Source organism: Ursus maritimus, unplaced genomic scaffold (assembly GCF_017311325.1).
Source record: "Ursus maritimus isolate PB19 unplaced genomic scaffold, ASM1731132v1 scaffold_32, whole genome shotgun sequence".
Lineage (NCBI taxonomy): Eukaryota > Metazoa > Chordata > Mammalia > Carnivora > Ursidae > Ursus > Ursus maritimus.
Window position 1 is genome coordinate 11,159,658 of NW_024425786.1, and position 21,231 is coordinate 11,180,888.

General features: G+C 45.6%; 1 protein-coding gene and 1 non-coding gene across 5 annotated transcripts in view; both read left to right on the forward strand.

The window, feature by feature from the left end:
• Nucleotides 1–20,678, forward strand: part of DNAJC16 (DnaJ heat shock protein family (Hsp40) member C16) — a 40,260-nt gene extending 19,582 nt beyond the window's left edge. For all 4 annotated transcript variants that reach the window (XM_040645813.1, XM_040645816.1, XM_040645817.1 and 1 more), the window contains 10 exons: nucleotides 584–688; nucleotides 1,400–1,558; nucleotides 12,801–12,931; nucleotides 14,421–14,604; nucleotides 15,501–15,683; nucleotides 15,835–15,911; nucleotides 17,060–17,140; nucleotides 17,246–17,344; nucleotides 17,905–18,075; nucleotides 18,744–20,678. In XM_040645813.1, coding sequence (XP_040501747.1) covers nucleotides 584–688; nucleotides 1,400–1,558; nucleotides 12,801–12,931; nucleotides 14,421–14,604; nucleotides 15,501–15,683; nucleotides 15,835–15,911; nucleotides 17,060–17,140; nucleotides 17,246–17,344; nucleotides 17,905–18,075; nucleotides 18,744–19,143 — 1,590 coding nt within the window. In that variant the 3' untranslated portion in view covers nucleotides 19,144–20,678. The remainder of the gene's footprint in view (nucleotides 1–583; nucleotides 689–1,399; nucleotides 1,559–12,800; nucleotides 12,932–14,420; nucleotides 14,605–15,500; nucleotides 15,684–15,834; nucleotides 15,912–17,059; nucleotides 17,141–17,245; nucleotides 17,345–17,904; nucleotides 18,076–18,743) is intronic.
• TRNAK-CUU lies at nucleotides 7,977–8,049 on the forward strand. The gene has a single exon. It is a non-coding gene; the product is annotated as a tRNA-Lys (tRNA).
• Nucleotides 20,679–21,231: the final 553 nt, after the last annotated feature.

Below are 21,231 nucleotides of genomic sequence, written 5' to 3' on the forward strand. Positions count from 1 at the left end.
AAGCAGAGAGTGAAATGATCAGATTGAGGTTGAATGGAGATCATTCTGGAAGCAGAATGGAAAGAAACCTTTTTTAACTATGAAAAATTTCTAGGTAGAATTTTAATTTATTCATTTTTTTTTATGTTCTCTTAGGATCATTTAAGGCATAAACAGAGAAGCACAAAAGTAGCAATTCACGTGGTAATAAATGAAATTGTGTAACACAGAGACTGAGGGGGCCCCCTTATTCTTCTAAGCCACTTTAAAAGAGTAATCACGGCATTATTTTCCACAGGTTAATAGATTAAGAAGCATGTCTATAATTCAGAAGTTCATTTTTTTTTATAACATGCTCAGTAATTATTCCAGAAAAGATGGTGATTTCAGTCTGTAAGACTGGGAACACATGAAAATATGAAATCAGTAACTGTTCTTTTAAACCGTTTTAGTCAAACAGACAAAAAATAGTGGTCTGCATTTTTTATTCTCTACGAAACAATCTTTTACACGTACTTGATTTTGTTTCATTGTCTCCTGACTACATTATAATGCAGTTGTTGAGAATTGAATTCTGAAACTGACATCCTCTCTTCAATTTAAGGTTACAAATAAAAATTACGTCCGATTCCTCTCCGGCTGGCAGCAAGAGAATAAACCCCATGTCCTTCTGTTTGACCAGATGCCCGTTGTACCACTGCTGTACAAGGTATATTATGTGCTGGGGGAATGTTTGCTCTTTTTTTGGTGGAAGGTACTTGTGGCCTGCTTGTCCTTTTTCTAAGAGCTTATCCAAAGAGAAATGTTTGAAGACCAGAAATTTGCCATAACACCATACACTGAGCACCTCCTGGTGCCATTACTGTGCTAGTGCATTCCACACACATAGTAGCGTTGAATCTTCAGAAGAGCCCGTGATACAGATATCATCCCTGTTTTATAGACCAAGACACTGAAGCTCAGTCAAGAGGTTGTATAACCGACCCCTGTGGTGACTGCGTGATTCCCAGACCCGCCCTCTGAATGACACCCTCTACAGCACTTCCGGCACCCCTCTGGTTAGCGCTGTGACATGGGACGGGAGAGGAAAGTGTCCCACTTAACCTCTGACACAGTCACTGCCATCTTCCGTAATTGAGGTGATTCCTCAAACACTCCATGCCTCCAGCCCAGCGTAGATCTCAGTAAAATGAATATTTTTCTCCATCTGTGAAAAAAAAATAAAACTGTGTTTAGCTTTGTGGGTACAGTTTTTGGGCGTGGAACACCGTGGAATTCCTCCAAGCGCACAGAGGTCCGGCAGCCCAAGTGGGGCTATACAAGCTAGCATTGCTCTCCACCACTGGTGTGAACTGGTCACACTTGGTTTGTGCGATCCCGCCACCAATTTAATTTCTTCCTCTGTCTGACTCCCTAACAGTTGACTGCTTTTGCATACAAAGATTACTTGTCATTCGGATACGTGCACGTGGGTTTGAGAGGGACGGAGGAGATGACGAGGCAGTACAATGTCAATGTCTATGCCCCCGCCATCTTGATCTTTAAAGAACACATAAACAAGCCTGCGGATGTTATCCAGGTACGTGAGAGCCACCCTGTTCTGGAATTGTCCTCGCCTAGTATCTTGGGCTTCTAGAAACAAACAGCAACATTGAACAGAGCAAGTGAGAAGAAGTTCGTTTTTAATTTCTTCATTCAGAGGCACGAAATTTAAAAACGAGGTTGGTTTTCATCCAATTTGGGACTGTTTTACTCAAAAGATAATCCTTTGACAGGAAATAGGATGGTGGTGATGCCAAGGGCTGAGGAAGGAAGATATGGGGAGTTGGTGTTTCATGTGGACACTTCTGTTTGGGAAGCTGAAAATGGTCGGGAAGTGGATGGTGGTGATAGTTGCACAACAGTCTGAATATACTTAATGCCACAGTATTATGCGCTTGGAAATGACTAAAATGGTCCATTTACATTATATATATTTTGCCACAAAAACAAAATAGGGGTACCTGGCTGGCTTAGTTGGTAGAGCATGGGACTCTCCTCTGTTTCGGAGTTATAGGTTCAAGCCCCATATCGGGTATAGAAATTACTTAAAAATCTTTCTTAAAAATTTTAAGAACTAGGGGCGCCCGGGTGGCACAGTCGTTAAGCGTCTGCCTTTGGCTCAGGGCGTGATCCCAGCATTCTGGGATCGAGCCCCACATCAGGCTTCTCTGCTCGGAGCCTGCTTCTTCCTCTCCCACTCCTCTGCTTGTGTTCCCTCTCTTGCTGCCTGTCTCTCTCTGTCGAATAAATAAATAAAATCTTTAAAAAAATTTTTTTTAATTAAATAAACAATCACCTTTTATCTTTAAAGTGATCCTGTCAGAAAATCAATAATCTTATTCTAAAATAAATTATAAAAATAAATTTAAAAGCTAAATATAAAACAAAAAGAAAAAGGAATGAAAGAAAACCATAAACTTAGAGAACAAGTAAGTGAAAATCTGATCTTCAAGAAGGACTAAAAATCTTGTTGGAAAATCACAACTTGTTATAAGTTTAAATTGTGTATATAAATACTTCAGAGTTTTTAAGTTAAACAATAAGCTAAGGGAAATATTAACCACCAATCTGAAAAAGACTGTTCTCTTTAATTTCTCATGAGCTTCTCCTAATCAAAGAGATCAACACGAAACTTCCCGAAAGTGATCACTTAGTGGGTATAGAGTTTTCTTTCAGGCTGATTGAAATGTTAGGGACTAGAGAGAGGTGATTGTTACACAGCACTGTGCATGTACAGAATGCCATGGAGTGATACATTTCATTATTTTTTTATAATAATTTTTTATTATGTTATGTTAGTCACCATATAGTACATCCCTAGTTTTTGATGGAAAGTTCCATGATTCATTACTTGCGTATAACATCCAGTGCTCCATGCAATACGTGTCCTCCTTACTACCCATCACCGGTCTATCCCATTCCCCCACCCCCCTCCCCTCTGAAGCCCTCAGTTTGTTTCCCAGAGTCCACAGTCTCTCATGGTTCATTCCCCCTTCTGTTTACCCCCCTTCCTTCTTCCCTTTCTTCTCCTACCGATCTAGCTATTGTGGACATTGCTGCTATGAACATTGGGGTGCATATGGCCCTTCTCTTCACTACGTCTGTATCTTTGGGGTAAATACCCAGTAGTGCAATGGCTGGATCATAGGGTAGCTCAATTTTTAACTTTTTAAGGGACCTCCACACTGTTTTCCAGAGTGGCTGCACCAACCTGCATTCCCACCAACAATGTAGGAGGGATCCCCTTTCTCCACATCCTCTCCAACAATTGTTGTTTCTTGCCTTGTCTATTTTTGCCATTCTAACTGGCGTAAGGTGGTATCTTAGTGTGGTTTTGATTTGAATTTCCCTGATGGCTAATGATTTTGAACATTTTTTCATGTGTCTGTTAGCCATTTGTATGTCTTCATTGGAAAAGTGTCTGTTCATATCTTCTGCCCATTTTTTTATTTGATTATTTGTTTCCCGTGTATTGAGTTTGAGAAGCTCTTTGTAGATCTTGGATACTAATCTTTTATCTGTAGTGTCATTTGCAAATATTTTCTCCCATTCCATGGGCTGCCTCTTAGTTTTTTTGACTGTTTCCTTGGCTGTACAGAAGCTTTTTAACTTGATTAAGTCCCACAAGTTCATTTTTTCTTTTGTTTCTCTTGCCTTTGGAGATGTGTCATGAAAGAAGTTGCTGTGGCCGATGTCAAAGAGGTTGCAGCCTATGTTCTCCTCTAGGATTTTGATGGATTCCTGTCTCACGTCGAGGTCTTTCATCCATTTGGAGTTTATCTTTGTGTATGGTGTGAGAGAGTGGTCAAGTTTCATTCTTTTGCATGTAGCTGTCTAATTTTCCCAGCACCATTTATTGAAGAGACTGTCTTGTTTCCCACTGGATGTTTTTTCCTGCTTTGTCAAAGATTAGTTGCCCAAAGAGCCGAGGGTCCATTTCTGAGTTCTCTGTTCTGTTCCATTGGTCTATGTGTCTGTTTTTGTGCCAGTACCATGCTGTCTTTGTGATCACAGCTTTGTAGTACAGCTTGAAATCCGGCAACATGATGCCCCCAGCTTTGTTTTTCCTTTTCAATAATTCCTTGGCGATTCGGGGCCTTTTCTGGTTCCACACAAATTTAAGGGCTTAAATTTGTGAGTGATACATTTTAAAACTAATTTTATGTTATGTGAATTTCACCTCAATTAAAAAAAAATTAATAAAACTTCCCAAGAAGAGTAGGCTAAGAATATGAATAAAATTCTGAGAAAAGATTCAGGTGATTTAATTTTTAAAAATTAACTAATCAAGAAAAGCCAGTTTAACATTTTCTTCTCCTCCCATCACATTGTTGAAGATTTTCAAAGCGAAGATACCCAGTAGTGTTGAGAGTAGAGAGAATCAGGCAGTCTTTGTTTTGCCGAGCTGGAGGAAGCTTCAGAAGTTTTCAGAAAAGCAACTGGGTGATAATAGGCCAATTGCCTGGATTCATTTGGGAAAAGAGTACTCCTGAGTACCTGAGTACCTTGTATGGGCCAACACTGCCCTGCACGCTGGGGACAAAACCCTGAGCAGAGTCACCTGAATTCCTTGTCCCAGGGTCCGTCCTGTGTTCTAGCGGGGACGACAGACAGTGGGCATAACATACTCCATGGTGGCGTGTCATATGGGGAGAGGCACTAAGGAGAAAAATAAAGCAAGAAAAGGGAATGTGGAGTGGGGAGGGCAGGTTCACATTTTTCAAGGTAGAATGACCGAGAAGGGCCTCACTTAAGATGAGGCTTGCATAAAGACCTCGGGGAGATGAGATTACCTTTTAGGAATCCATCCTCAGGGAATAGAAATTCAGGCCAAAATTACAGAGACATTATCATTTGTAACCGGTTTCATTGGGGGGAAAATATAAATATCCAGCAGTAGGCTAATTATTGGTATATCCCAAACAGGGACTACTATAGAGCCGTTTAGCTGTTTAAATGGCAGGTCAAGAACATTTACTGATGGGGATAGTTTTCATCACATAATGTTAAAAAGAGCAAGCAGGATGCCAAAATTGAGGTGCCTCACCCTTCAGCAGGTCTGAACTCTGGTCATCTCAGACCTGAGTTCCATAGTAGTTAGTTAATTACTCAAACAAAATCATTTAAATGAAGCCTGTAAGAGACTGAAAATTCAAATAGATGAAGCACAGAGACTGAAGGATCCCAATACATACCAATTCTATCCGCAGTCTAAACACTGATGTCGATTTTGTGACGTGTGTCTGTGTGTGTGCGTGCGTGCATATAGGAAAAAGACGGAAATAAACCCATCCCTTGATGGTAAAATTACACATTATCCTAATATTTGGGTTTTCAAAAATCCCTATCATGAACATGTATTATTTTATTTCTTTAATGTTATTTTGTTTGGTTTGGTTTTGTTTAAAGATTTTTTTCACATAATCTCTACACCCAACGTGGGGCTCGAACCTACCACCCTGAGATCAAGAGTCAGCGTGCTCTACCAACTGAGCCAGCGAGGCGCCCCTATTTTTTTTTTTTTAAAAGGCAATAAGAACCCTTTGATTCATTTTCTCTGGAAGCTAGAATGAGAAGTTCTATAAAAAATTGTTTTCATTTATTTCATTCACTCAGTAAACAGTTTGTTGCCTGCCTGCTGTGTAGAAAATACAGAGGAGCTCTGACATCCAGAGTTAGTCTCTGTCCTTAAAATTCCGCCGGAGGAGAGAGGCCTGAAGGCGATTTCCATCCACGGGTGTGCGTGACTCACTCAGATGTGAGCGCAGAGGAAGGGCCCTCGAGGCTGGGACTAAGGGAAGGACGTGGTGTGAGGCAGAACCAGATGGGGGCAGGGGGCCGTGAGGAGAGAAGGGCAGGCTTAGGAAGACGGTAATGAATTCCGTTGTGGCGTACAGAATGCGAGCTGCCTGCGGGAGGTCTGAGGGGAGGTGGCCATCAGACAGTGGGGTGTGGGGGTCTAGGTCTTAGGGAGCCGGGGAGAGAGGTAGAAGGCCTCAGCGTGGCGCTGTCTCCCAGGCATACGTAGCCCGTGACGTAAGGAGACAAGGGGGCCAAGGACAAAATTCTGGATAACCGCCAGCCGATGGCAGCTGAGGAGCTGAGAGAATCAGGAAGAAAACATGCTGGTGGCGAGGAAGGGAAAAGAGCTTCTCAGTTCAAGATTAATCTGTGAAAGCTTCCTAAATTGCTTTTCAGTAATAGCCTCTATTCTTGAGAATGATTTATTTATCCCTTGGGGAAGATTGTCACTCTGATATATTTACAGAATTACTGCCAGTGGGGCGCCTGGGTGTCTCAGTCGGGTAAGCATCTGACTCTTGATTTCAGCTCAGGCCACGATCTCAGGGTCATGAGATCGAGTCCCGCTCCAGGCTCTGCGCTAGGGGGGGAGCCCGTTTAAGATTCTCTCTCACCCTTGCCCTCTGCCGCTCCCCCTTCCCGTGCACACACACACAGACTTGCTCTCTCTTGCTCTCTCTCTCAAAAAAAAATTACTGGCACAGTGGATGCTTTACCAGTTTGCTCCTCTGGATAAAAGCACCACTTGTTTCGTGGAGCACTACTGAGTTTGTTATATTCGCTGTATAGTATTTATGGCCACATGGTAATTTCTTGGTTCATTCTTCCATCGATGGGCATTTCAGGGCTTAGGAGCCATGTTGCCATGAGCATCATGTGTATCTCGGTCTATCTGGGTTTGTCTAGGACAGCAGTTTTCAGAGTGAGGTTCACAGACCCTGGGGTGGGGGTGAGAAATCTGTGAGATCCAAACTGTCTTCAAAATAACACAGAGACGTAGTTTGTCCTTTTTCTCTGTGTTGACACTTGCACTGATGGTGTGAGAGCCGTGGTGGGTGAAACAGCCAGCGCGAAACCCAGTGCACAACCCACTGCATAACCCAGTGCACAACCCAGTGCACAACCCACTGTGTGACCCAGTGCACAACCCAGTACACGACCCACTGCGCGACCCAGTACACGACCCACTGCGCGACCCAGTGCGCGACCCACTGCACGACCCAGTGCGCGATCCAGTGCGTGACCCAGTGCGCGATCCACTGCGTGACCCACTGCGCGACCCAGTGCACGACTCACTGCGTGACCCACTGCACGACCCACTGCGTGACCCAGTGCATGACCCACTGCGTGACCCAGTGCACAACCCACTGCACAACCCAGTGCACAACCCACTGCACAACCCAATGCACGACCCACTGCGCAACCCAGTTCATAAACCAAGTCACAACCCAGTGCATAAACCCAGGGCTGGGCCCCAGGGCACCAGTAAGCATCTGTTTTTCACTCCTAAGCACTCACCATAAAAACAAACAGAAGCAACGCTCACTTATCACTTAATACCCTTGATGGAGCAGTAACAACACGTCTTTTGGGTATTCTTAACATTCTGTGTGACAGAATGGGAAGTGTACAAAAAACACTGCCGCGTGCCAAAGTAAAGGTTGTCTGGAGGGTAAGCATTTGCGTGATGACTTAACTCATGAGTGTTGAACTAGCCCCCTTTTTTAATGGAACATTATTTTTACTTGAAAGAATAACTGACAGACAACTAGGGTTATTCAGACTTGGGTTTGGGGCAGATATTTCCTAAAAACTGAGCATAGTGAGCCTAGCACTGTAAGGGAAGCAACTGACAGTATTTGTTGCCAATGATAAAATTCAGGCTTCCAAGAAAATTAGAATTTTGAAAAATTTGTATCAGCCGTTATGAGCTTCTCAAAACTTTCTGACGAGATTGGTTCCTCAGTGTGGTATGCTTTTTTTTTATACGTATAATAAAATGCGTTAGCATTTGGAAGATCAGGGAACCAATATTTTCCGAATGACCAATGCATGATTTTTAAAAATGGCGCCTGAGTAAAAGATCCATTTTAAGTGCAAGGTGATCCGTGAATTTGAATTTAACAAAGTATAAGTTCGTTGAATCCAGGGACGCCTAGCTGGCTCAGTTGGTAGAGCCTGTGACTCTTGATCTCAGGGTCATGAGTTCAAGCCCCATGTTAGGCATGGAGCCTACTTAAAAAAAAAAAAAAAGAGCATGAAGGTGTTCTGAGAACTGTTCCTTCCTGGATATATCTGGTTGCAAAATTGCTGGGTCCTGGGGTCTGCACATCCCCAGCTTTTCTAGATAATGTGTTTTCCAAAGTGATGTTACCAATTTACATTCCCACCAGCCACGCGTGGAAGTTTCATTGCCCCACATCCTTGCCAACACCAGTTCAAGTTAATTTTTCTGAGTTGACTGAGTCATGGTATCTCATCGTGATTCTGCTATGCATTTCCCTTCATCACAAGGAAGCTGGCGATGGGCCTTTTTGATTTCCCCTTTTGTGACATGACTGTCAAGCGTTTTACCCGTTTGTTTCCATTGAATTGTCTGCCTTTTTGCTGCTGGTTCGTAGCCGGTTATTTATACAGCTGGAATCATGCAGTGTGTACCTCGTGTCCGGCTTTTGTCGGGTGTGTGTGAGGTTCATACGTGCTGTTTGTGGAGCTTGGCGTGACCGTACTACAGCGTATCTGTCCAGGCTGCTGCTGACACACTTTGGGCTCTTCCCAGTTTTTCGTGATTTGGCCAACGCTGCCATGAGTATATTCTTGCACTTGGCATCTTTTTGATGAACTTATGTTCTTTTAGCATATTCACGCCTGTCAAAGTTTTCCTTTATGATTGATTGGTTCTGCGTGTTTCCTGTTTAGACATCTTCCCCTCCATCGAGATAATAAAGATAATCCCTTCACGTATTAGCCATTTGGAAATAGTCTTGATAACTCCCAGAGCAAATCCTCCCACTTTGTTTTTTGGATTTTAGGAGGAGGGGGGAGTTTCCTCAGAAGCATCTTGGCTCTTCCTGGTCTTTTGTGCGTTTCACATGCACGTTACATTCGGTCTGTCAAGTTCCATCAAAACAAACGAACGTGTTGGGATTTTACTGGGTTTGTACTGACTCTTTAAATCCGTTTGGGGAGAATACACATCTTGACAAAATTGAGCCTTCCGACCTATGAGCGTCATGTATCTGTTTTCGTCTGTAATATGTCTCTATAAGCTTTTGTAATTTTCTCCATAACGATCATACTTTTTTCCCCAGCTTATTTCTAGGTACCTTGTATTTTTTATGCATTGAAAAGGGTATCTTTTTTACTGCATTTTCTGTTTGCTGGTATTAAGTAATACAATTGTTTTTTTTTTTTAAGATTTCATGTATTTAAGAGAGAGCGCAAGCAGGGGGAGCAGCAGAGGGAGAGGGAGAAGCAGACTCCCCACTGAGCAGGGAGCCCCATACGCGGCTCGATCCCAGGACCCTGAGATAATGACCTGAGCCGAAGGCAGACCCTTAACTGACTAAGCCACCCAGGCGCCCCAATACAATTGATTTTTTTTAAGATTTATTTTTAGAGAGTGTGCTTGTGAGTGGGGGGGGGGAGGGAAAGGGAGAATCACCAGCAGACTCCCAGCTGAACACAGAGCCCCACGGGCTGGATCCTACAACCCTGAGATCATGACCTGAGCTGAAACCAAGAGTCACATGCTCAACCAACTGAGCCACCCAGGTGCCCCAATACAGCTGATTTTTAAACATTGGCTTTGGGGCGCCTGGGTGGCACAGCGGTTAAGCGTCTGCCTTCAGCTCAGGGTGTGATCCCGGTGTTGTGGGATCGAGCCCCACATCAGGCTCTTCCGCTATGAGCCTGCTTCTTCCTCTCCCACTCCCCCTGCTTGTGTTCCCTCTCTCGTGGGCTGTCTCTATCTCTGTCAAATAAATAAATAAAATCTTTAAAAAAAATAAAATAAAATAAAAATAAACATTGGCTTTGTGTCCAGCAATCTTGCTAAACTCTCTTACTGATTTTAATAATTTATCTGTACCATCTTTTGGGGTTGCTAAATACACGATCGTATCATCTGAGATTAATGGCAGTTTTGCTTCTTTTTTATCCAGCCCTTATTTATTTATTTTCCTTATTTACTGCTGAGCTCTGGTGTGACGTGGAATAGAAATGTAGTAGGGGAGGGGCTCCTGGGTGGCTCAGTCGTTAAGCATCTGCCTTCGGCTCAGGTCATGATCCCAGGATCCTGGGATCGAGCCCCGCATCGGGCTCCCTGCTCAACGGGAAGCCTGCTTCTCCCTCTCCCACTCCCCCTGCTCCCTCTCTCACTGCCTCTCTCTCTGTCAAATAAATAAATAAAATCTTTAAAAAGAAAAAAGAAAAAGAAATATAGTAGGGGAACAGAAATGTAGTTAGACCTCATTTGAGTCCATCACATAAGTCCAGCAAGATCATGACTTGTATTACGCTTTCAGCATATTGCTGGATTCAGTTTGCTAATATTTCATTGAGGATTTTTGCATTTGGATCAGAAATGAGGTTGACTTCTGACTTTTCTTTCTCTTGATGCCCACGTGAGGCTTTGCATCATGAAGTGAGGCGGGTGTGCTGTCCCCTTTTCTATTCTCAGGAAGACTTTATGTAAGATTGGATTGTCCTCTTGGAAGTTTCATCAAAACCATCTGTAATGCCATCTGGGCCTTGAGTTTGTGTTAAAGGAAGGATCTCTGACTGCCACCAGTTCACCTTCTTTAACGGTTACACAACTACTGAAGCTTTTTTTTTTTTTTTTCAGATACTGCTATATTTTTGTAGAAAATTTTCTATCTCATCTAAATTTTCAAATTTAAGTAACTTTCTCTTTTAACTTTTACAACATAGGTGGTGATTCCTCCTTGCCATTCTCGATAGTGGTTACCTGTGCTTTCTTGTTTGCAGGGTAGATTTTACCAGAGGTTTGTCAGTTTCACAGAGAGCCAACTTTGGCTTTGTTCATTCTTTGTTTCTTTTCCTTTTTCTAGGTTTGTTTTGCTTCGTGGATCTCCTTTTTTTTTTTAAAGATTTTATTTATTCATTCGACAGAGATAGAGACAGCCAGCGAGAGAGGGAACACAAGCAGGAGGAGTGGGAGAGGAAGAAGCAGGCTCATAGCGGAAGAGCCTGATGTGGGGCTCGATCCCACAACACCGGGATCACACCCTGAGCTGAAGGCAGACACCTAACCGCTGTGCCACCCAGGCGCCCCTCGTGGATCTCCATTTTTATCTATTATTTCTTTCTCCTTTCATATTTTTTTCTGTTTCTTTTTAACTTCTTGATATGGGCATCTAGGTCATTAATTTCTTTTCTGTTTTATTCATTGTAACATTACCCTCCCAAGTATGGCTTTATCTGCACCCCAGGGTTTATAAGTAGTACTGTCATGAGTCATTCAAAGTCATGGGGTGTCTGCGTGGCGCAGTTGGTTAAGCGGCCGTCTCTTGGTTTCGGCTCGGGTCATGATCTCAGGGTCCTGGGATCGAGCCCCGCATCGGGCTCGCTGCTCAGCGCAGTCTTCTTGAGATTCTCTCTCCCTCCCTTTCTGCCCCTCCTGCTCGTTCTGTTTCTCTATCTCTCACATAATCTTTTTTAAAAAATTCAGAGTATTTTCTTAATATCTGATAGGCTGTTCTTAGATAAGTAGGTGATTCGAGTGTGTTCCTTAACACATAGGGATTTTCTCATTGACATATGGATTTCTGGGTTTTTTTTTTTTAAGCTTTTATTTATTTATTTGACAGAGAGAGACAGCCAGCGAGAGAGGGAACACAAGCAGGGGGAGTGGGAGAGGAAGAAGCAGGCTCCTAGCGGAGGAGCCTGATGTGGGGCTCGATCCCACAACACCGGGATCACGCCCTGAGCAGAAGGCAGACGCTTAAGGACTGAGCCACCCAGGTGCCCCGAATATGGATTTCTAGATTGTGGTCAGACAGCCTGCTGTATATATCATTTCAGTCCTCCAAAATGCACAAAAATTAGCAATAACGAAGTGGCCATCATACAGTTTTGTGGTCTGCCTTTTATACTTAGTAACTTTGGAGTTTATTTTTAATTATCCAGTTTGCTGCCAATCTTAAGTGGAAGTCCGTTTGCCTAGAATTCAGAATGACCTTTTAGGGGCACGTGGCTGGCTGAGTTGGTAGAGCGTGTGACTCTGGATCTCCAGGTTGTGAGTTCAAATCCCACATCGGGTGTGGAGCCTACTTAAAAATAAGATATTTATTTATTTAAAGATTTTATTAGAAAGAGAGAGAGAGAGAAGGACGGGGCACAAGCAGGGGGGACGGGCAGAGGGAGAGGCAGACTCCCTGCTGAGCAGGGAGCCTGATGCAGGGCTCGATCCCAGGACCCCAGGATCACAACCTGAGCTGAAGTCAGAAGCTTAATCATCTGAGCCACCCAGGCACCCCAAAAATAAGATCTCTTAAAAAACAAAACAAAACAAAAAAAAGCTTTTTAAATCTGCCGGCATATAACCATATACAAAAATTCTTCAGTAGAAAGGGCACTTGATTTTCCTTTGACCTGAAATAGCTCCGTCGTTGCTTCCAGCCCTACTGTGGTGAGAGAGTTCACTAACGTTTATTTACTCAAACAGATCTGTCTTATTTGTTGTATTACTTTAGCCAGAATCAGCCACATTTTTTTTCCAGTTCTTTTTTTTTCCTTGAGTGTGGTTTACATCCAATGTGACATTAGTTCCAGGTCTACAAGACAGTGATTCAGCTTCTCTGTGTGCTGTGCTCACCGCGAGTGTGGCAACCATCTGTCACCATCCACCGCTGTTACAATATCCTGGGTCAGCCACATTTTTGTAAGCTTTCAGTAAAGCCCATTTGCAGTGAGAAAAGGGCATAAAAATCAACTGTTTCTTGGTTTTTCTGCAGGCCCGAGGTATGAAGAAACAGGTCATTGACGACTTCATCACCCAAAACAAGTATCTGCTGGCAGCCAGGCTCACCAGCCAAAAGTTGTTCCACGAGCTCTGCCCCGTGAAGCGCTCTCACCGACAGAGGAAGTAAGGACTCCGGGCTTTGCCTCTGCTTATCACCGCAAGAGAGGGGCCACGTCACATTTCTCTACTGGGCAATTAAACGTCCACGTGTGACGTCAGAACTTATTCTTTCTGTTAGTAGTGGGGTGTATTAATCCAGGGTGCCAGCCTGGCCTGGGGGTCGGAGAAGATCTCCCTAATTCATAACACTTTAGCTGAGGCCCGAAGGATGAGTAGACTTTAGCCAGCTATCGGGGAGAGGCTGGGTCACTTTATTTATTTTTTTTTTAAGATTTTATTTATTTGTCAGTGAGAGAGAATACAAGCAGGGGAGCGGTAGGGAGAGGGAGAAGCAGGCTTCCCTCTGAGCAAGGAGCTCATCGATGTGGGATTCGATCCCAGATGACCCGAGCCAAAGGTAAACACTTAACCGACTGAGCCACCCATGGGTCCTGAGGCCTGTCACTTTAAAGAAGCCTGGATATGAACAAGTCACTGCTCCTACTAGGGGGTCCCGTGCAGGGCGAGCCTTCGGGGGCCCAGGGTGGGGGGCTAGGAAAACGCTAACCTTAGGGAAGTGTAGGACACTGAGGAAATGTCAGAGAATTAGCTGGGAATGGGAAGGCTAAGGCATACTTACTCATACAGAGTATCTAAAGTCTGGAAGTACAGGGAAATATTTATTAGACATCTTTCAGATTAATGAATGTGGGGCTATTTCATTGTGCACCGTGTCTAGATATGGAAGGAAAGAAAACATTCTGGTCATCTTATTTGAAAATATAACTACTATATTGTTTAAAGTGAGAAAACTTCCCTGTGTTTCCAGATTTTTCTGATTCCTTTCTAAGACTAAGAAGAAAGACTTTAATTCAATATAAAGAATACTGTGGACTCTAAGGATTGTGTCCAAGGCCTTCAGAAACTGTCCCAGATCCACGCACTTCTCACCTTTTTTACCACCACCACCTCTGGAGACCCCCCCGTGCTAGCCTCCTAGACAGGCTCTGCTTCCGTTCCGTTCCCCTCTTGCGCCTTCCAGGCAGTTCTCCTCACAGCAGCCAGTGATCTTCCTGGAACTATGTGCTGGGTCCAGTCTCTCTCCATCCAGCGGTCTCTGCACTCACGGTTCTCTCTGCCTGGAGCGTCCTGAGCCCTTTCCCCGTGCGGCATTCGGGTGTTCGCTCACCTCTGAGAGGTGACATGTCCCTGTGCAGTCTGTCTGATGGCCCGAGACAGATTTGACCAGCCCTGCCTGTGGTGGAGGCACTAGAACAGGTGGCTTCTGAAAGGATTCAGAGGCCATTGCCTTAAAAGAAATTCCGAAGTGTGAAAACATTTGATCTGGAAAAGAAGCAGGTCACTGATGACTTGGGAGTCTTCTCTCAAACGTACAGCTTCCATTAGTAAAATGTATTCACTTCTGTAAAACGAGCGCGCCTCTTCTTCGCCTTCTCTTCTTCTAGCCTCAGCCTCGGAGGCGGATTACAAAGTCTTCTCTCTTGTCGTGCAGGTACTGTGTGCTTTTGCTGACCCCCGAGGCTACCAAGTTGAGTAAACCCTTTGAGGCTTTCCTGTCCTTTGCCCTGGCAAATACACAAGACACAGTGAGATTCGTGCATGTCTACAGCAATCGGCAGCAGGAGTTCGCCAGCACCTTAATACCAGACAGTGATACGTTTCAAGGAAAATCAGCGGTGAGTCATGAGTCTTCTTATTCCAAGCTCTTGACACGCTTGTGGCACCTGAACTCGGTTTCTCCCTTCTTTGGGAGTTTTGAATACAGATTCCAGGAAATCCAGAAATCTCTGAGCCTGTTTTGAAAGCCTACTCTTGAAACAGTCTTTTATCCTAATGATTTCACCTCCTAGATTTTCAGCATTAGACCTTCACAGAAAGCATCTTTCCTATGAGCAAACGTTCAAGAGCATCCGTTCTTTTCACCAGTTTTTTTTTCCCCATGGAGGGTGTAGTCTTAGAGTACCTAGTTTGTAAGGAGCACCTGGGTAGCTCAGCCAGTTAAGCGTCCCAACTCTTAATCTTAGCTCAGGCCTTGATCTCAGGGTTGTGAGTTCAAGCCCCGTGTTGGGCTCCATGCTGGGTGTGGAGCCTACTTAAAAAAAAAAATAGAGTACCTAGTTTGTAAAATCTTCCCTAGGCTTCCAGTAAAATCTCCCTCCTTTACTTCTGCCTCTTTCACTTCATTTTAATCCATCACCCCTTCCCTTCCCCTCCTTTGTCGTCACTCTACAGAAACATTAAATTAAAACATCTTCTCTTTGTCATCATTTTGGTCATCATGGAGAATCTCTCTAAAAAACTAAAGTTCCTTGTTATAATATTAAGTCAGAAGTCACAGGAAAAAGTCAACTCAGAAGAAAGAGCTTTCACTTTTAGCAGAAGCTTTGGAAAGTCACTGTAAACACAGTTTCCATTGTCAGAAAAAAACTTAAATCTCTTGCACGTATTTTATACCCCTCCATATTCGTGTTCAAACTTATTGCTAATTTCACTGGATCCTTTTTTCCATCCTCCCTGAAAGAAACCAAACAAACTGGAAGACTTCTAATGGTTTCCTCTCTTTCCCCCCCAGGTGTCCATCTTGGAAAGGCGCACGACGGGAGGAAGGGTGGTGTATAAAACCCTGGAGGCTCCCTGGACAGGGAGTGAGAGCGATAAATTCACACTTCTGGGCTATCTGGACCAGCTGCGCAGAGACCCCGCTCTGCTGTCCTCGGAAGCTGTGCTCCCCGACCTGACGGATGAACTGGCCCCTGTAAGCACGTGGCCTTGGAGGGGGGGCACCAGGCAGGGCTCGTGAGCTCCAGAGCCGGAGAGAGGCTGGCAGCACGCTGTGTTGGGCGAGGACTTCTTCCACCGGGGCTCGGGGGCTCGGTCCTGACCATCACACATTTTCTCCCTCCTAGATCTTTCTCCTCCGGTGGTTCTACTCTGCTTCTGACTACATCTCAGACTGCTGGGACAGCATATTTCACAACAACTGGTAGGAGTATTGCTAGATTGAATTTCTTTTTCTCCACTGATAGTAGAACCACTGTTTTTCTCTTAAATCTATCTTTCTTTGATTTCAGTGTATACTCAATACAGGCAAGTAGAAAATGTTTACACATTTTCAACAACTGTTCCCTTTTTCTTTCTTTCTTTTTTTTTTTTTTTTTTTTTTAAGATTTTATTTACTTAAAGCTTGAGCAGCGGGTTGGGGGAGGAGGGAGAGGGAGAAGAAGCAGGCTCCCCGCTGAGCAGGGAGCCAAGTGCAGGGCTCGATCCCAGGACCCTGGGATCATGACCTGAGCCGAAGGCAATGCTTAACCGACTGAGCCATCCAGGCGCCCCTCCTTGTTCTTTCTTTCAGTAACTTCACTTTTTACGTATTTGCTGATCGCCCCTTAACCACTGGGCATGTCCTCTTCATCGTGCCCAGCCCAGGGCCTGACACACATGGAGGCCAGTGTAGAGATGTACAAGCCAGTCCGTGAGCTCACCAGAGGAGGGAGGGCTATCCCACTTCCACCCCCAGTAATCCTGTGAGCTCCTGAGGGCAGAACCACATCTCATCCATGTTCGTGATTCCTGGCTCCCAGCAGCGCTCCTGAAAAATGGCGGGCCTTTGAGGGGTATGAGTGGGTGAATAAAATGTTAGCGCACCAGTCGTAGAGGAGGTGGTGAAAGTTCAACATTTTCTTCCTTCTCCACCGTCCAGGCCACATCTGAATTATTCTAGCCAGAAAAAAAAAATCAAAATAAAGGAACTAATTCCACAGACTTTCTAGTCACCACCCTCGACGTCAGAATGCTTTTCTACATTCACAGCATAAATCCTGTTCTTTCCTTCTGCAGAACTTACTAAGCACAGCCTATTCTATTGAGACAAAATAATCAAACTCTTAGAATAAGCCATCTGAATTAAAACGGTGAGGGAAAAGTCTCTGCTTTCCTCACCACCACCCTCACCCTCAAAAAAAAAAAACAAAAAAACCACTTTATTTGTATGAAACTAGAAAGCGTTTATTGATAGGAAAGCCTTTGGGTTTGGGGTTTTGTCTGAGCCAAGGGAAAGAAACCTAACATCGTTAAGGGACAGATCTCAGCAACCCGTCTAGAGCTGACCAGAGTCTGTTAACTTCATTTCAGGCGGGAAATGATGCCCCTTCTGTCCCTGGTCTTCTCCGCCCTCTTCATCCTCTTCGGCACCGTCATCGTCCAGGCCTTCAGGTAAATGCCTCCGTGGCTTCTCAGTGGGATTTCTCAAGGGTGAGCCCCGGACCTCAGGGTTGTCTGTACTGTTTGTTTTCTAAAGCTCCTTGTTTCTTACTTTAGTGACTCAAATGATGAGCGAGAGTCCAACCCTCCAGATAAAGAGGAGGCCCATGAGAAGGCGGGGAAGACCGAGCCAAGCTTCACCAAAGAAAACAGCAGGTTTCTCTAACAAGACACCCACCCCACCCCACCCCACCGGGCAGGAGAGCCCCAGGCCGCGTAGCTCGGGGTGTTCGAGTACCTAGTATCTGTAAGCGCTCTGGGTCATCTCCTTGCGTGTGAGATGGGAATTTAGGGAAAGTCAGCTGCTGGCTGGTGTTTACTGAAACCCCCTAGGCCTTGAGACACAGAACCTACTTATATTCTACTCAGTACCTGCAGGCCCTCAGGCTCCGACGGAATAATGGGGGCAGGAAGCAAAGCTTGTCGGAGTGGCTCAGCCAGAAGCAGAGAAGGGCGCGTGCCCATGACTGCGACCACCTTCGTCCCGTCCTGAAGCCGCCTCTACACCAGCTGAACGGCAGCTTCTGAGAGGGCCTCTGTAGACCCGGGACCACCAAGTGGGGACCGTCCCCGACCTGCCACTCTGTCAGACTCCAGAACATTAAATAACATACCTAGTTTAGTCGAACGTAGCATTTGCTTCCTCTTGTTTCTTTTCAAAGTAATGGCATTCTCCTGTCCTGATAACATCCTAATTCCTCACTATTTCTCCACAGCAAGATTCCTAAAAAAGGCTTCGTGGAGGTAACTGAGCTCACAGATGTAACCTACACCAGTAACCTGGTCCGCCTGAGGCCAGGCCACATGAACGTGGTCCTCATCCTGTCAAATTCCACCAAGACGAGTCTACTGCAGAAATTCGCTTTGGAGGTCTACACGTTCACTGGGTAAGCTCGTGGGGTGGAGGAGGGTGTGAGGAGGGCTCGTGGGGGAGGGGGAGAGGCAGGGGGAGGAGGGCTCGTGTGGGAGGGGGGAGAGGCAGGGGGGAGGAGGGCTCATGGGGGGGAGAGGCGGGGGGGAGGAGGGCTTGTGGGGGGGGGGAGGCGGGGGGGGAGGAGGGCTCATGGGGGGCGGAGGGCGGGGGGAGGGGCCAGAGGAGAATTTCATCCTTTCCTCTTTGTGAGGAGCTTTATGTGCACACTGAGATGTTGGCTGTGACCTTTTGAGCCCAGAAACCTAAGCCATCATGAGGGGCCCTTTCTCCCCGCGACTTCATGTCCCGATGCTTCTGAACAGAAGAGCTTGACCTCAGTCTCCTTCCCTGAGCCTTTCAGGGAACTTTGTCCTCTCGCTGTCGTGTGTTTTCCTGAAGCCGGACACTGAGAGTGATTCAGAGGCACCCAGCAAGGGCCTGGGAGGGAGATGGGCCAGCGGACGGTTACAGCTGTTGCAGAGGCCCTCACATCCCACAGGAAAACTCCATTCTTTCCATACTCGGGCCCCATCCAGCACAAAGCCTCCCCCTATTACTTGAGATCTGACGGAGGTATTTATGTTCCCTGCAAGTCAGTGCGTACAGGCTGCACCCTAAATCTTCACTGTGTCCTTCCACCAGGAGCAGCTGCCTGCACTTCTCCTTCCTGAGTCTAGATAAACACAGAGAATGGCTGGAGTACCTTCTAGAATTTGCTCAGGATGCAGCCCCAATCCCGAACCAATACGACAAGCATTTCATGGAACGTGACTACACAGGCTACGTGCTGGCCCTGAATGGCCACAAGAAATACTTCTGCCTCTTCAAGCCCCAGAAAGCAGTGGAAGAGGAGGAGGCCATGGGGTCCTGCAGTGATCTTGACTCTTCCCTCCATCTGGGTGAATCTCGGGGGAAGTCTCCCTGCGGCCTTGGACCCAGGCCCATCAAAGGGAAATTGAGCAAGTTGTCCTTATGGATGGAGCGGCTGCTCGAAGGTTCCTTACAGAGGTTTTATATCCCGTCGTGGCCTGAACTAGACTGAGGGAGCGAGCGAGAGACTTAACTCTTCAGGCTTTTTAATAGGCCCCTGGGAACAGGTCTTTTCAGGACTCCACCTATCACCACGGACAGAGAATAGATTCTAGATTATTCTTCCGGAACAATGGCTAGAAGAATCTTTCCTTTGTCCTGTTCTAACCTAGGAGTGAAAAACACCTCAAGTTGAATTCCCTAGATCAAAATATTTTTGCTTTGGGTTTTTTCCCCCTCGTTCGAATGCCGCACTATTTAAAGTAGACTGCTCATTCCCTCTTCCTTTGTCACCCCTGCCATGTGCTCACACCGCCCTCTCCTATCCTATCTCCGCGCTGTGGGAGAAGCACAGGGCTCCAGCCGGCAGCAGGCTCTGGATGGAACCCCGCGAGCCTGGAGAGCTGGTCGGGGTCCCCTACCCCCCGCCCCACCCCCGCTGTGCTTCCGCCCCGGCGCATGCCGTATCAGTGGGACAGACAGCCCACAGCAGCTTCTAGGCCCTGCATCCTGAAAGAGGCCTGGTTCCAAGCAATCTCACATCGGGTAGTTTTTTGGGTAGTCAGTGGCTAAAAGTGCATTTGGGGGGTATCCCTGTGCAGCAGGTTGTCAGCCACAGTTTCACAAGGCTAGGGATAAGTGGGGGTCCTGCATGTGAGTTTGGTTTTCTTCCCAAGACAAGAGAAGGGAGGGATGGGCAGTGACGGACGTGACCCCTTGGGGCGTCCCCTCAGCCACCTCCCCCAGCGCTAACCGTAGCCAGGGAGGGATCTGCACGGCAAGAAGTACTGTAATGACTTTGAGCCATTTACGTGTCTGTTTTCACACGCCTTTCTGCCTCCGTCAGTTTTAGGGTATGAATCTTAGGAGCCATAATTTGTAATCTTGTTCTCTGGACGTAGAGATAAGCTGCTATAAACCAGTAGATGTTAACCCGAAGACACCTACCTTATCCCTGCCTGACAGGGGTCAGGCTCGAGGAACCTCTTCACTCCTGGTGTCTCTTTAGTAAAATACCAGACATGTCTTTGTATCAAGGAACTTAAAACCTTATCAACAATTGTATTTTGAACACTGTTACCCCAAAAGTGCTGTAACTTTGAGCCCTCTTTTGTGACAAGTGAGCCAAGACTTGTTCTAGACTCCTGTTTGGCAAAAGGCTTACTCTGAGCTTCTGGCCTATATTGTGATATCTCAATTGCTTTCACTCTTAACTCACAACTGCTTCACCACTTAACAGGGTCCGACCTACCATCAACACCCCTGCTTCCAGAGCTCCAGTGTGCAGTGGGTCACACCCGCCAGTTAGAGGGTTTGCCTGGGGCGGGGGGGCGGCAAAACCACCAGTGGAGTTTTAACAGCCTCAAAGTGGTCGATTCAGATGTCAAAGCGGATTGTCCTTTAGTAAAGCGAAGTGTCAGAATCAGTGGTGGGACATTTACTAAGTTAGTATTTCTTTAATCATCATTGCTTTTAACGAAGCCATTTGGATCCTGAATAATTTCAATATTGAGCTACAATGGCAAGTAATAAATTATTTAAGCCCAGGAATTCCTGTCGTTTCCATGGAGTCTACAGCTTTATATTAAAAAAAAGAAAAATCACTGCCAGGCCTTGTTTTCCCATGATCCTCTAAAAATCGGATGCTTACTCTGAGTGCTGTGTCTCCCGGCACGTGGCCCAGGCAGGCGTGATTAAGGGATTCATTTGGTTCCTTGGTGCACCAGCCTCAAAATCATTTTCTAGGTCTTTTATGGCCAAGTTGCTGATGTGAGTAGCATTCAGTGGTGGGCTTTTCATTTCTGGTACTAATGGGATGGGTCCCTGACCTTAATTTCTGAAAACCAAAACCTCCCCAGATTTGTTCATTTAAAAAATGTTTCTCATTAAAATACAAAGCACCTTTAGACCGACAGCTGCACCCTCCATTTGTATGAAGAAAGTGAGAACAGATAGGATTCAAAACATTCCTAGTGAGTTTTTCAGTCCAAAAATTATTTCACAGGTCTGTTTGGGGCTGGAGGATATGTGCCCCAAGAGGACACTCGGAAGGGTCTACTTTAAATTGAACTTTGCCCTTGACCGCCCTAGGCTTTCCTCC